Here is a 16,565-nt window from a genome sequence, read left to right on the forward strand (position 1 = left end):
ATTGGGTCTTTTGAGGAGGCTAGCACCTAGTTGACCTACTCTGCCATTTTGACTGCAAGTGATTTCTGCAGTACAATTTTCAATTAATAGAAAAAAGAGTCCTAATATATGTATGGAACTGCAAAATATCTCGAATAGTCGGATCATTTTGAGAACAAAGAATAAATCTGGAGGTATCACTTTCCTAATTTCAAACTACAGTGGTACCTCTGTTTTCGAACGTTATCCATTCCGGAATACTGTTCGATTTCTGAAACATTCATAAACAGCCAACAGCTAGGCCTCAGGATCTTGCACTTAGCAGAAGCCCTGTGACATGTTCGACTTGTCTTTTGAAAACCAAAGCATTTATTTCCAGGTTTACGGCGTTCATAAACTGAAATGTTCATCAACGGAGTCGTTAGAAAACTGAGGTACTACTATATAGTACAAAGGTATATTAATTTAAAATGTATGATATTGTCATAAAAACTGATACATAGATCCATGGAAGAGTACAGAGAGCCCAAAAAGAAATCCATCCATATATGGTCAATTAAATTAGGACAAAGTAGCCAAGAATATACAATAGAGAATGGACAATGTCTTCAATAAATGGTATTGTGAGAACTGGACTGCCACATGCAAAAGAATGAAACAGGATCACTCTCATACAATTACACAAAAGTTGTATCAAAATTAAAGAGTTGAATGCAAAATATGAAGTAAAAGTCTTTGAGGAAAATACACTAGGTGGTAAGCTGGGTGACATCAGTCGTGGCAATGATTTTTTTATTTGGCTTCAAAATTAAAACTGAACATGGGGGGCCGGCCCGGTGGCTCAGGCGGTTAGAGCTCCGTGCTCCTAACTCCGAAGGCTGCCGGTTCGATTCCCACATGGGCCAGTGGGCTCTCAACCACAAGGTTGCCGGTTCAATTCCTCGAGTCCCGCAAGGGATGGTGGGCTCTGCCCCCTGCAACTAAGATTGAACACGGCACCTTGAGCTGAGCTGCCTCCCGGATGGCTCAGTTGTTGGTTGGAGCGCGGGGCTCTCAACCACAAGGTTGCCAGTTCAATTCCTCGAGTCCCGCAAGGGATGGTGGGCTCTGCCCCCTGCAACTAAAATTGAACATGGCACCTTGAGCTGAGCTGCCGCTGAGCTCCCGGATGGCTCAGTTGGTTGGAGCGCGTCCTCTCAACCACAAGGTTGCCGGTTCGACTCCCGCAAGGGATGGTGGGCTGTGCCCCCTGCAACTAGCAACGGCAACTGGACCTGGAGCTGAGCTGCGCCCTCCACAACTAAGACTGAAAGAACAACAACTTGAAGCCGAACAGAACCCTCCACAACTAAGATTGAAAGGACAACAATTTGACCATTGTTCCCCAATAAAAGTCCTGTTCCCCTTCCCCAATAAAATCTTTAAAAAAAAAAAACTGAACATGGGGTATTACATCAAACCATAAGCTGTATAGGAAAGGAACCATTCAACAAAATGCAAAAACAACCTAAAGAAAATATTTGGAATTTATATATCTAATGAGCGGTTAATATCCAAAATATGTAGAACTCATACAATTAAATAGTAATTACAGAAGGAACCCAATTTTAAAAGGTCAGAATATCTGTATAGACATGTTTCCAAAGAAGATAGATGACCAGTAGGTACATGGAAAGATGTTCAACATCATTAGTCATCAGGGAAATGCAAATCAAAACCGCACTGAGATATCACTTTATGTATGTTAAAGTGACTGCTATCAAAAAAGACTAGAAATAATAAGTGATAGCAAGATTGTTGAGAAATGGAACCCTTGTGCACTTTTGGTGGTGTTGTAAATCTGTGCATCCACTATGGAAAACAGTATTGTGGTTCCTCAAAGAATGAAAAATAGATGTACCATAGGATTCAGCAATCCCACTTCTGGGTGTTTAGCGAACGGAATCAAAAGCACTAGCTCAAAAAGATATTTGCACCCCCATGTTTACTGCAGCATTATTTTCAGTAGCCAAGACTTAGAAGCCACGTCTATTGATGGATGAATGGATAAAGATGTGTTTTATACATACACACACACACACACACACACACATATCAGAATATTACTCAGCTATAAAGAAGGAAATCTTTCCATTTGTGACAACATGGACGGATCTTGAGGGCATTATGCTAAGTAAAATATGTCAGACAGAAAGATAAGTAATGTATGATATCATTTGTATGTGGAATCTAAAAAAAAAGAAAGTGGCGGTCATAGATACAGAGATCAGATACAGAGAACACCAACGTTGCCACAGGTAGGGAGTGGGGGTGTGTGTTAAACGAATAAAGGAGGTCAAAAGGTACAAACTTCTATTTATAAAACAAATTTACGACAGTGGTAATAAGCAACATGGTGACTATAGTTAATACTGTATTGCATATTTGAAAGTTGCTAAGAGAGTAGATCTTAAAAGTTCTCATCAGAAGGAACAGAATTTTTGTAACTATGGTGATGGATGTTAACTAGACTTATTGTGGTGATCATTTTGTTATTTTATACATAACCGAATTAGTGTGTAGGACACCTGAAACGAATATAATGTCATATGTCAATTATACCTCTATTTAAAACGTGTTAATTTTATAGAAAACGGTAAAAGAAGTGTTTGCATACTTACCACTTAGGTTAAGAAATAGAATATTTTCTATATTTTAGAACCTACCCTGCCCTGAGTTAATCATTCTCCTGAGTTTTAAATTACTTGTTCCCTTCCCCTTCTTTTTTATTTTATTATTTTAAAATGTACCCTATATGGAATAATTCTGAGTTTGGAAAGTAGAGAGTAAGCATAGAGGAGACTGAAAAGGATGTGGCCGTGTTTTCACTGTTCGTTGAAAGAACCTGGGAGACTCTCTGCTGAATGGAGACTGGCTTCAGCTTTCCTGAAGGATTACAGGAGCCCGTTCCAAGGAATTACAGTACTTTGACCAGGTCTATCATTAGTCCCAGGAAGCAGAGCTGTCCAGAAATGGTGTGAAGTAGACCAGCAGCTAATAGTGGAGAAATATCAGAGGGTGTGGACTGCTCTTTAATTTCTGCTTCTCAGTTCTCAGTGGCCTTCCCTTGCCTATTAGGAACAGGTCAGAGCACTGTTTCTTGTGGGATAAATGAGCACTGTCAGCTGACCCAGGCTTAACATGAACAGTAGAAAAACTTCAAGCACATGATCATGGTAAGCCTGGTACATAGGCTAAATTCCTAAACAGAGGAATTTGGGTCAGGCTTACCTGGATCTTCTGTCTAGGTTGAAAACCTATATTGTGTATCCTGGTGGAGACAGCTGTCAATAAGTCTCTTTCTTGGGTCCTTGCTTGCCTTCCATAATTGAATCTCCTTGACATTCTTCTTGGGTGTCCTGTTTACTTCTTTCCTTTTTTGGGCTTCGATTTCTCTTTCTCCTGTTGTTTCTTTCTTGGGTACTCTCATTTGTTGGACCACTTTCTAAGTGGCTCTTCGACAAAAATTTCATGAGAGATAAATCTTTTGAGATCTTACATGTTGGATAATATAAAAACAAGTTCTTATGTTTCCTTTCTGCATGCTAAAGAACTGTTTTTGCACACCTTTCTTTGGAGAGCACAGTTTAAGAGTATCATTTTGTCATGTCATTTCTCTACCTGCCTACATTAACTGGTTTTGGTATCTAAGATAAAAACACTTGTACTTTGACCTTTGAAGACCTCTACATTTCAACTCTAACATTTGTAGTCTTATTGTAAATTGCTCTTCCAAACAAACCTTCCAGCTTTGCTGGTTTGCTTGCTGTGTTTTTCATCTTGCTTCCATCTTTATTGGTAATAGCCTTTATTATCAGTGTCAGATTTGGGTATGCAACATTGTGGTAGATGTGGACTTTGTGGAACTCTGAGAGGCCTTGCTCCTCCTGGAATTCAAATTAAAAAACAAATTGGGATAATATTCCTGCCAAACCCAATACCAGTTTGCAATTCCTGTTCTAAGTCCTCCAACACCATGCTCTAGTTTTATTTTTTACAGAGAAGTGCTCCTTCCCAGTGGGTGATACAGTGACCTAGCCCTTCAAAACACAAATAGAACATTTAACTCTTAGTTTTCTCTGAACTCCTGTGAGACTTAGTGCCTACACCTGTTATTTTGTCATTTTGTACTTAATCGTTTACTGTCTTATGTTATTAAGGAACACATTTTTCAGTGAGAGATCTTAACCTCTCTCCTTGGCCTACCCATGAGTTTACACATCCACTCTGTATAAGTGGGTGGTCCACAGACGTTGTTAATTGAATTATTTACATGTACTGGATATGCTTGTAAAAGCCTTCAAGTTTACTGTTGGTGTTGACTTATTTTTGGATAGGTTGAGAGCTTTTAAAATTCCTTTTATTTTAAAAGAATATGGATGCAGTATCAGATCTTCTTTTCTATACATTTAATTTGAATGAATTGTGTGAAGTATGGTCAGAATAGCAGTTCTAAGGTTATGTGCTATGAGCAATTGCACAGATGTAGGAGGAAGAGGGAGGGATACTTATGTACAGAAAAAAAGCCAGTGCTGCCTCTTTTGATTTACATTGTCTGGTCTACTCTTAAGTTTTCTTTGAGAAAACTTATTTTTGGTTGTTTTGTGTTTTAAAGCATTTGAACCATTTTACAAAACAAAATTAATTAATGTATTTAATAACGTTACTTTTTTTTCTTGTTATTTCTGCTTTATTGTTTTCTTATGTGAGGATCAGTATTCTTTATTTTACAGGGAAGAAGAGTCTCTGGTAGAACAGTTTGTATTTGAAGCCTTGGTTACATATATGGAAAGTCTGGCCTTAGCACATACAGATGAGAAATCCTTAGGTAGGTTTTATGTGATCTTCGGTGTGCATGCCAATTTTGTTTGCCTCACAAGTCTTTTTCACTCAGGGTTTAAGCCTGTTGTCTTCCAAGATGGTGTACTCAGGTCTCGCACTCAGGATGATACATTCCTCAGGTCTTCCATTCAGGGTGATACATGTAAAGGGGAGATATGCCCCTGTAGTGCCTCAAATCCAGTTTGCAAAAGAGTCTGCCGTGCTCTCCTCTTCTAAGACCATATATCCCTGATGGCCACTGAGGTTGGACCCCTGCTTAGTCAGTGATCCCACCCAGGGCAGGTGGGACAATTTTATTGTCAGTTCCAATGAAGCCAGCCAGTTGCTGTATTAACACATGTGAAAATGTACACATATTGTACAACATAAATATATAATTTCCTAATTATGGTCAAAATAGCTATATCATAATCTTGTAATGAATATATATATACATATATATATATATATATATATATATATATATATACACACATATATATATATATATATGTGTATATATATATATATATAGTCAGAAATAGGCTAAAATAACCAAGAAAATAATAAATGATGATCTTTACAATTAAATTTTGTCCAGAAGCTCTTAGGAACATCATGGAGTTTTTGAGCTGGAAGGCTTCTTAGAGCTCTTCCCATTCAGTCTCCACACTAGTCAAGGCTCGGAGGCCCACACCATGTAAGCAACTGGTCTAGGTCACATAGCTGTGTGCTGGCAGAACTTCTCTTTCACTTACCAGATTTTGGTTTCTGTTTATTTTTTTTAAATACAAGTTGAGCTCCATTGTCTTTCTTGTTGATAGCCTACTATGGGTAAAAATGCTTAAAATTTAGTTCATCAAATAAATTAATATTGCTTTGTTTATCTAGATATCTTATATAGGTGAATTTTCTCAACAAGTGAAAATTTACTCTTTTAAAAATCACTGCCATACTTAAAAAACATAGAAAGGAAACTTCTGTTAACAGAGGTTAAAATAAGTTGTGTGAGGCTCTTTTCCTAAATAACCCTAGACATCTGTAGATGGTTTTACTATTTTATTTCTGTTCTCTTTCTATAGTAGCTTTGTTATTAAGCTGTAGAGTTTAACCTACATGAGAAGAAGGGGAGGTCCTTTCCTATTATTTACACCCCTTAAATAATAGCCTTAAATTCAAGTACACAGGCTCTTGCCTGGTATGTGGGTTTTGTAATACCTGCAAAGTCTCTTCCATTGCAAATCTATTACATGAGGCTGTGCTTTGGTGGGCTGGGGGCGCTGGTGGAGCAGGTTTTCATTAGTTGTGGTATTTGCTGTATGTGTGAGTGTTCCCTATGCTATCCTGTAGTCTTAAATGTGTGCTTTGTTTGGGTTTGGACATGCAATGTAAATCATTTATTTAAATTTTATATTCTGAGGGATGAAAAGGTATTAACTCATTGTAAAATTACCTGTAATTAAAAAAACTAGATCAAAAACCTATGATACTAATTTAGTAATAATCTGTTATATATCTTCTTTGGAAATAATATTTTTGCACTTGATAACAGGTACAATTCAACAGTGTTGTGATACCATTGATCACCTAAGGCGTATCATTGAGAAAAAGCACGTTTCTTTAAATGAAGCGAAAAAACGACGTTGCCCACGGTAGGTGATATTGCTTCAGTTCTCTTTTATTTTCCCCCAATGTAAAACTAGTTCTCAGTTAATAAAGGAGAATCTGGGAGGAATGTGTAAGAATTAATTTTCTGAACAAGGAATGTGTGGAAGTATGAAGAGTAAGTTTTCTAAAGATGTTAAAAAAAAGCTTTATTTTTGAAAAATCTTGACATAAGATATGAATTTGTTTCAGTTGGGATAGTAGATACAATTTGAAAATTAGTTTTGTATCTGAGAATTTATTTTACCTGAAGTAATTCGAATACAAATTTGACATGGAATTATTTAACTACAATATGCATGAACTATTATGGAGTAAATTTGAAATATAAGAACTGAAATATTGAAATAGTAGGATTTTGACAGACATGGAATTATAGAATTATGAAATGAAGCTGCTCAAAACCAAGGCTATGTTATTGACCAGTGGTTTCCAGTCTTTGCTCTCATTTCCATCCCAGCAAGTTCTCATTCTCAGACATGATGGAAGTGTGCCATGCATCAGCCCCTCCAGATCTGAGCGGGGAACTCTGGTGTCTGTTGGTGGCAGCCACTCTGCAAAAGTATTATCCCATGTGGACTGGATATTAATATGACCTCTTTTAAAATTGCTTCTTCCAGATTCTAACGTTAATTTATGACATCTCTTTAAATCATTGGTTTTCAGACTTCAGCATGCATCAGAATTACCTGGAGGTCTAGTTAAAACACAGGTTGCTGGGCCCTGCCCTCAGAATCTGTTTCATTAGGTCTGAGGTGGAGCTGAATTTGCATTTCTGCCAAGTTTACAGATAATACTGATGCAGGTGGTCTAGAGACCACAATTTGAGAAGCACTGCTTTAGATCTTAAACCTCCTTTTGTTTGAAGTACAATGAAAAGTAAACATGAAAATACTTGGTGCTGTTCTTTTAAGAAATGCTTGTAAATTTTTCCCTCCAAAAAAAATAAAAATAAAGGTAAGCAGCATTTAGAACCTATTTAACCTGTGACATTTTGGTTGTATTCTAATGATAATACATTTAAAAAGATATTAAATGCTTTTTAATAGGGTTTCCACGTATATCAGTGTGACAATATTGAATTTATGTTTTATAGACTCTTGGGTCACTTAAATATGAAATGTTGGGGGGCACATTATATACTGTGTGTTATCTCCATACAGAGGATTTCCACCTGCGGCATCATTGTGTTTACTGGATGTGGTCCAGTGGCTTTTAGCCCATTGTGGGAGGCCCCAGACAGAATGTCGACACAAATCCATAGAACTCTTTTATAAATTTGTTCCTTTATTGCCAGGTATGGTGATCTTTATGTCCTATAAATAATGGGTTTTGCTTTACCAGTAGTTTAGAGATGCATAATTAATTTAAAATGTGATCTTTCCATCTTTTAGATGAATGTAACAAATAATATGTTTTTAATAAATGCAAAAAATACGTTCATTAACCATTACAGATCGTTTGTATGACAGTGATAAGTTATGGCTATAAATTTTTGAAAGATTTACAGAAGGAAAGAAAAAAATGCTATTTTGATATTAGTCAAATGGTATAGAAGAAGTAAATGTGGAATTTCCCAGCATCTTTTTTTATTTCACTATATTTTTATTTTTCTAGACCATTTAAAAGAAATAAAGAAGAGTTGTATGACCACTGTTGTTGTTAACATGATATTCAATTAGGAGTTAGAAATCTTAATAATATTTAATGAAATAATGCAGTTGTTTTATTTCAGTATATAACTAATAAGAAATTGCTGGTCTCCTAAGTCTGAATGATCTCAGATCATTGTGATATTAAAGGAAAGAAGTGAACCTAGGCTTTTCAATAATCTGTATCTGTAGGCTAGAGATAATTACTAAATTTCTTAGGAATAAGTGTATTGTTTTGTTTTTTCCAGCAAGTTCAACCCCAGGTTCTGTAGCGTAGGCATGGGAAGCTGTGCTTCAGGACAGACCCATGAACTGGCTTGCCCTCTTCAAGTGCACTGTGCTCTAGTCCAGAACCAGTGCACACTCTGGCATATGTGTCTGGGTGAGAAAGGTGATAGTGCACTCCCTACAAATCATGACAGAGAACTAGTGCTCTTTGGAAAATGGGGTGGAGTACTATTTTGGGGCTTTTTCTTCATGGAAAAAGAGTAAAACTTATTTCATGTAATTCTAAACTTAGAATGAATTCTATATTTTGTTATACTATGGAATTTATTATAATGTTATGTACTATATATTTTATATACTACAGAGGGTGCCAAAAAAATGTATACACATTTTAAGAAAGGAAAAAAACTGTATTAAAATTGTAATAATATATACAGATAACAAAAGATGAATACAAGTCATGTGTATACATTTTTTTGGCACCCCCGGTACATTATATTCATAGTATGTATCATATATGGTGTGTAAATATATGAAATACATTTATCTACTATTCTATAATTGTATTTATATAGTGGAAATATATAGCTGTATTTTTAACTTTGAGAATTGCTTAAAAAGCATGATTAGTATTTTATATTTGGTTAACAACTTTTAAAGTTTGTTTTTTGTGTTAAATCATGCTTCCACCAGTCCTGTAAAGTCAGTGTGGGGTGGAGGGGTGGGACATGTTTTCATTATTTTAAAAGGAAAATAAGGCCCATTTATTTTACATAGGTAGAACTACTTGTTGGCAAACTCTACCTCACATTTGGGTCTTTGGCTGTCTCTTGCCCACATAATATCTAGTGATGTCAACTTGACTGACCCAAGACATTTCTATTGCCCTTCCTCTCAATTGCCTCTAATTGAGACCTCATATATTTTCAATGAAGTAAATGAGCTCTACTTCTCAGAATTGTTTTTGTTTTACTAAGGATGCTAAGTAGTAGATGAACTTGCCCTGCTACCAACGTAAAATTTTTATAAAATTAATGAGCATTCCTTGACTTACCTTTTCAGTGTCCTCCAGTGGTGCATCTACATTTCCTGTCTCTTTTCCTCTAATGGTTTTTAATGGTTTTTAAGAGATATGATAGGCATCTCTTTAGATCAGAAGTCCTATGTCCTGAGGTCCTGCACCATAAGTGGGGGTGCTGGGCACATCAACACCCAAGTGCAGGTATGTCCTTATGACATGTTTCAAGATCTTCTGAGATCAGTGAATGGGAACATGTTGCACAAAAAGCCAGAGTGACAGATAACCACACTCGTGAGGAGGAGAGTGAGAAAGACCTAGAAAGCTGGGAAGATTCCAAGCTCTCCAAATGTACTTTCCTATTTCTCTTAGGCTTAGGTTCTTACTCATGTTCCCTTGTCGTGTTCTTTGTCTAGATCTGTCTTTTTTTTTTTTTTAAATAATGCTGCAATGAACATGGAGATGCACATCTTTTTTTTTTTTTTTTTTTTTTTTTATTGTATTGGGGAATATTGGGGAACAATCCATTTCTCCAGGGCGCAGCTCAGCTCCAAGTCCAGTCACCATTTTCAGTCTTTAGTTGCAGGGGGCACACAGCTCACCATCCCATGTGGGAATTGAACCTGCAACCTTGTTGTTGAGAGCTCATGCTCTAATCAACTAAGCCATCGGCCGCCCCTCCAGAAGCTCAGTGGCAGCTCATTGTCTTCAGTCTAGTTGTGGAGGGTACAGCTCACTGGCCCATGCAGGAATCGAACCGGCAACCCTGTTGTCCAGAGCTCGTGCTCTAACCAGCTGAGCCATCCAGCCACCTCTAGATCTGTCTTTTTGTGTCCTTTATTTCCTTACTTTCTATTCTGTCACTCTTAGCTAGTACTTGATATAGAATTTAAATATGTTATTATTTTCACTCATTGTTAGAGTTTTATTTTCTTTGTTTATTCTTAGTGAAAATAATGGAATATTTAATATTTCTTTCTAAAGCAAACCCTAAAAACATGATGTTAATCTTTCACTTATAGAGCTTCTCATAAGTATTTTTGACACAATAGAAAAACTGTTTCTTCTTAAGACGTCAAAGTTACATTACTATTTTGGATTATTCACTAACTTCATTAGACTCAAAATGATTTGGCATTTTCAGAGCCTCTCATTTCAGAGAATGCGAAATAAAATTTTGTGATTTTTTTTTTTCTTTAATTTAGAAAATGATGACTACCTAAAAGAAAAGTACCTTTTAACAAGCAGATCATTTGACTCTTTTATTTAATAAACACTACACTTACTGTGTGGTAGATGCTATTCTAAGCACTTTCATATATAAACTAATTAATTTTTGTAATAACCTCAGAGGTAGATACTGTTATGATTCTCATTTACGGATGAGGAAACTGGGATATGAGAGGCCAGGTCACCACAGCTGGGAGGTAGCACAGCCAGGATAGGAACTTAAGATTCACAGTGCTCTTTTTGTGTTTATCTCTTCAATTATTCCTTTAAAAAAAGAATAATAGTATTTAAGATAAAAGGCAGAAAAAAGGGCAGGAAGTTTACAGTTATTTAACTGATACCCAACTATTTTTATAATGTTTAAAGAAACTGAAGAGAATGGCTTTTGATAGAAATACCTTCTTGGCAGTAATTATAGTGAAACAAGTTGTGAGTACTATGGTTAAAAAAAAGATTGTCCTGTATCATTTTGAAATTTTACTACTCTAGTAGATAGTTTATGTGGGACTTTTATTGAAAACTATATTTGAAATATTGTGTAGTGCCAGTCTTGTTCTGGCCTGGTTACATTTTTTAACTTACCAGACTTTTAATTTTTATCATTTTATTATTGGGGGATGCTGTTTTTAATTAGGCACAGTGATTCGATGAAATAATTTTAATTACGTGTAAGTTATTTATATGTATGTTTTAATCTTGTTTCTTTTTTAAGGCAACAAATGCCCTTCTTTATGGCTGAAGGATATTATCAAGAAAGAAGATACTTCCTTTCTCATAAACACATTTGAAGGTGGGGGAGGATATTGTGATCCACCATCAGGCATCCTTGCTCAGCCAACCCTCTGCCATATGCAAGGGCCGTTCAGTCTAAGAGCTGCTCTGCAGTGGATGGACTTGCTTCTGGCAGCTCTGGAGTGTTACAACACATTCATTGAAGAGAAAACCTTTGAAGCACCTGAGGTCTTGGGTAAGTAACACTTACCCGTAAGTTAGTGGTGTTCAGTTCTGCCTGTAGTCATTGTGGGGAAAATATCAGTGGGGTTTTGATGAGATGGTTTGCTGCTGTCCCAAAATAACAATAACAATGGTGACAACATCATTTAGTATTGTGCAAGTGCTTTACCTGCATTCTTACTTAATCTCAAAATGAGGATGTTAGTATGATTTAGATGATACAATTAAGGCTTCAAAAACAAAGTCTATACTTCCTTTTTGCCCTGTCCACAGGTTCTTGACCCTTTTATGAAAATAACCTTTTAAAGTTTTCATTTGTACGTAGTAAATTAAAGAGAGTCTTTCTTGACCTAAAGCTTTATGATCTTATTCCGTGTTTCTGTGTAGCATGTCTTTGTTTTTCTCACATTTTTCTATTAAGCATTTTTATTATAATATGGTAATAACAGTGTTGTTTGCAGAGAGGCAGAACATAAGGTAGAATGTTTGTTTGTTCTTTGGCCCATGCTGGGAAGAAGAAGGTAGGCAGTCTCCATCCTTTTTGTGACCTAAATGGGACTGTGAGGATAGGAGATGGCTTTTGGGAGGTGCATCTCTCCAAGGGTAGAGCATCTGAAGCTGACAGATGTGCTCTCTGCTTTGCAATTCTCTGAGCAGGCATATGTTAATTTTCTGGAGTTCCACTTAAATCTTCTCTCATGAGCTGAACCTCAGACTTGCCACTCAGAACATGTTCTCTTATTTGAATGTTTTTTTAATACAGATGGGAAATCCATACTAGTGGTGGTGGTGGCTGACTAAAGGAACTACCATGCTCTCTCTTTAATTCCATCAGAGATAAGGTCCATGTTATGGAAATTTTGGAGAAAGGAACAAGGCTATTTTCCTTTTAGCTTAAGGATGGTAAAGCCAGGCATAGTGTATAATGTGTGCGCGTGTACACAAGCTAAAGTTCAGGAAAACAAATTTTATACTGTTCTGAGAAAATCTGACTCCATTGTGATTCTAGCATGAGATTATCAGAAGGCTAGGTCAAAAAGTTGTGAAACCTTAAAAACAGCAATAGTAGCTCTTCAGTTTCAAATAGTACCTTAAATTTATTGTTTTAAGAAGCTCTCATATCCTCATTTTGAAAATCTAAACAAGGAAAAAAGCATAGAAAATATGCAAAACCTCTCCCCTAATCACATTCCCTAGTGATAAACACTATAATAATTTAGTGTTTACTTTTCTAAACTTTGTTATACATATTGTATATTTTTTCTGATTTTCATTTTTTAGTTAATGGGATCATTATGTGTGCTTTACTGTAATTTACTTTTTAAAAAGAAACAACATATTAGACATCTTTTTATGTTGGTATATATAGCTTGATCTAGTTTAAATATACATATATTACTAAATCATGTGTCTGTATTACATTAAGTAGTTTTAAACCAGTTTTATTTATTTACCCTGTGAGGGGAGGGAGACATTAAAAACAGTGTACCTTCATTCAAACTTTAAAGTTGACCCCCAAAATTTGTTTTCCGTATAGCTTTCTGGTGTGTTATAAATGTTGGCATTTTAATATAAAACTGTTAACATTACTTGAAAAAAAAGTATTCATTGGAACCTAAATACTATAGTAGTTTTATATTTAACATCATCAGCTTTAAAATACACTTTCTTTTATGGAGAATTTTGCACAGTCCCTCATTATTACCATTCCATCACCCGTACATTTTTTTAACCTAAGGTGTCATGCTTTTATGCTTATGTTTTTACTTATAACTCTACCTATGTCTTTGTAATAAAGGGTCTGTGTTTAAAGGTTTCTTCTGTGTTATTGCATTCATTATTAGGGCACATTATATTCATTACTACTACAAAATAGTATAATAAACATTTTTATAATTGTTACATATTAAAGGAAAATCATATGGTTAGAATTTTATTGTTTGTTTGTTTAGATGTTAGTACTAAAAAAAACTTGTTCATATATACAAGTGCTATGTTTGAATAATTCTAAAAGGCACAGTTTTTTTTTTCACGCAGTTAACATTTTTCGCACAGTTAACATATTTGTGGTTAGAATGAGTCATGCAGCCCATGGTCTGTTGTATTCAAGGATATTTGGTGTTTGAGGATTAATTTTTAATGTATTTTCTCTCAGTTCTTTGAATACATGGTGACTTGTCATCAAAATTATTTTTAGTGATCCATCAGTTGACAGTTTAACTTTCCTTAAATTTTATGAAAACAAAGACTTGGAAACCATCAGACTTGTGAAAGGATTTCTTAGTCATTACGTTTATTCATTCTTTCAACATCTATGTCACTATTTTAAATTGTTGCTTTGGGGCTCCAAAGGTCTTTAACTTTAATTATACCCTGAGATAATAAACTGCAGTAAGATTGAGCAGAAGAGAAAGGTGTATCTGTCTTTCTTTTGTTAAACAGGAGAAAGGTAATCATGAAAGAGGTGGAGATGGGAAAGGAGCACCAGCACAATCATGTTTTCAGATTGATGACTTTTATGAAAAAGTCCATGAGAGTTGATCTGAAATTGATTCTATAAAATGACCAGTGCCCATACACACCTGTTTGAAAACAACTGCCATAATTGGTTTCTCTGTTGCCCCTTTAAAGGACATTTAAGTTGTTTCTACTTTTTTATTGTTAAGAACAATGTTAAAATGAACATCCTTACAAACACATCTTTGCAGTTCTGCCATTTCACTAGGATAAAATTTCAGTGCTAGGTCAAAGCATAAGACCTTTTTAACATTTTATATAAATTAGCATACGTTTTAAAGCTTTTGGTATGATTTGCCAAATTGCCCTTCAAAAAGATCATATTAATTTATATTCCCACAAGTAGTGTTTGAGAAGCAAGACCTAACTGTCCATAGATGTGTTCTTATTACATGAGTTTAAAGGTGAATTCTATTTGAGTGGTATTAATTCTGAAATTTTGAAATGAGAAGAAATTACTGCCATTTTATTCCGTTTTTATTGAACTTCTTTTTTTGAAAAATTTTGAACTTTTGACTAAAAGTATATCATGCCTATATTTAAAGAAGAAATTTTACATTAACCTTGGTGAAGTTAGAAGGAAGCATATGTTAATATTTTAATGTAATTTTTTTCTAGGTACTGACACACAGTCTTTACTTTGGAAAGCGGTGGCTTTCTTTTTAGAACGCATTGCGATGCATGATATTATAGCAGCAGCAAAGTGCTTTGGCACTGGGGCAACAAGTAACAAACCCAGCCCACAAGAGGAAGAAAGATATAATTATAGCAAATGCACAATTGTTGTTCGGATAATGGAGTTTACCACAACACTGCTCAGCATCTATCCAGAAGGCTGGAAGGTACGGTCACTCCTGCTGCTTTATTAATTTGAGGTCAGTATTTGGCACTGGAAAAACACATATAAAGTACTTATTAGAAGTGGTTTTAGCTGTCTTAGAACTTCCCATTGCTGTAGGAATTATCTGTTCTTGAAAATAATAAAACTGTTCATTGTGTGAAGAAAATGCAAAATAGTTTTTCTAAATTTTCGTTTGATATTGCATTTTATACTATGATCCACTTTAGGAAACATGCATTAGTAAATATTTATAAATGTATCTGTGAGGCTTATTATATAAACAACCTCCAGTCAATACATCCAGTTAATATATACTAAGCACCTACTACATGCCCTGTCCTGCGGGCAGATACAGCATTGCTCTAATAAACCAGGGGCTGGAAAACTGGTCCACAGGCCAAATCCCACCTGCTGCCTGCTTTTGTAAAGGTTTTCTTGGAATATATCCAGGTTCATTTGTTCATATATTGTCCATGGCCACTTACCCGCTATAATGGCAGTTAAGTAGTTGCAGCAGAGACTTTATGGCCCACAAAGCCAAAAACATTTATTGTCTGATCCTTTACAGAGAAAGTTTGCCAATCCTCACCCGAGCCAAGCAAAAATTTCCAGCTTCATGGACCTTATACTCTAGTGAAAATCCAAATCTTCACTAATAGATGTGTTTTTATTCCAATCCATCTTTTACAGCATCTTGAGAAGTATTTATGTAACACAAACCTTATGATACTCTTGGTGAAAACCCTTTGTGAGCCCTCGAGCATAGGTTTCAATATTGGTGATGTCCCCGTTATGGATCATCTTCCCGATGTTTGTGTGAACCTGATGAGAGCACTGAAGAAGTCCCCATACAAAGACATCCTAGAGGTGCACCTCAAGGAAAAAATAACAGCACAGAGGTGGGCATTCGGATCATGCTCAGGGTCACTGTTGTAGTGGAATTAAGGTTGCAACATGCTCTGGCAGCCGTGTGTGTTGCTTCTGTAGTCCCATTTGTTCAAGTAAATGATCTCATCAGTGGGAGTTTGCTGCAGAGGATTTCATCAGTTGTTTGAAAATTATATATTTAGCAACTGCCTTCACTGCACCTTAAGAGTACACAAGCCTTGGATGGGCTTAGCCTCATGTTGATTTCCACAGCTGGATTAGTGCATGGGCCCCTTGTTTGGTGGTGTTAGCCTGTGTTTGCTTTCTAGGCTATGTCATGAATTTGAGTGCCAGGTAGTTAGTAAATACATTTATAATAGAACACACGTATTTTCAGTGTGTCCTGATAATTTGATAAGATCAGCACTTATCTAAGTTTTCCTTTTGCTTTTTTCACATGGCCAGCATTGAGGAGCTCTGTGCTGTTAACCTGTGTGTCCCTGATGCTTACGTGGACAGGGCCGAGCTGGCTTCTCTCGTGTCTGCTTGTAAACAACTTCATAAAGCTGGTCTTCTTCATGTTGTATTACCATCTCAGGTAACCGCAGCCAGTTTGTTTTTACATTTCTTTTAGCTTCATTACGCTAATTATTTATGTTAGTCTATTTATAGTCTTTTTAAAACATCCTTTATGTACAGAGTATGCTGAAATGGGAATTACAGAAATCCTTGCTCCAGACATGTAGGTATTACC

The 16,565-nt window shown here is 35.9% G+C and overlaps 1 protein-coding gene across 3 annotated transcripts in view; it reads left to right on the plus strand.

Moving 5' to 3' along the window:
* PRKDC (protein kinase, DNA-activated, catalytic subunit) overlaps nt 1-16,565 on the plus strand; it is a 270,606-nt gene that overhangs the window by 83,615 nt on the left and 170,426 nt on the right. For all 3 annotated transcript variants that reach the window (XM_074318994.2, XM_074318995.2, XM_074318996.2), the window contains exons 28-34: nt 4,752-4,846; nt 6,392-6,491; nt 7,668-7,801; nt 11,345-11,599; nt 14,722-14,945; nt 15,635-15,843; nt 16,277-16,409. In XM_074318994.2, coding sequence (XP_074175095.1) covers nt 4,752-4,846; nt 6,392-6,491; nt 7,668-7,801; nt 11,345-11,599; nt 14,722-14,945; nt 15,635-15,843; nt 16,277-16,409 — 1,150 coding nt within the window. The remainder of the gene's footprint in view (nt 1-4,751; nt 4,847-6,391; nt 6,492-7,667; nt 7,802-11,344; nt 11,600-14,721; nt 14,946-15,634; nt 15,844-16,276; nt 16,410-16,565) is intronic.

Source organism: Rhinolophus sinicus, chromosome 7 (assembly GCF_057876585.1).
Source record: "Rhinolophus sinicus isolate RSI-liver-muscle chromosome 7, RSI-T2T, whole genome shotgun sequence".
Taxonomy (NCBI): Eukaryota; Metazoa; Chordata; class Mammalia; order Chiroptera; family Rhinolophidae; genus Rhinolophus; species Rhinolophus sinicus.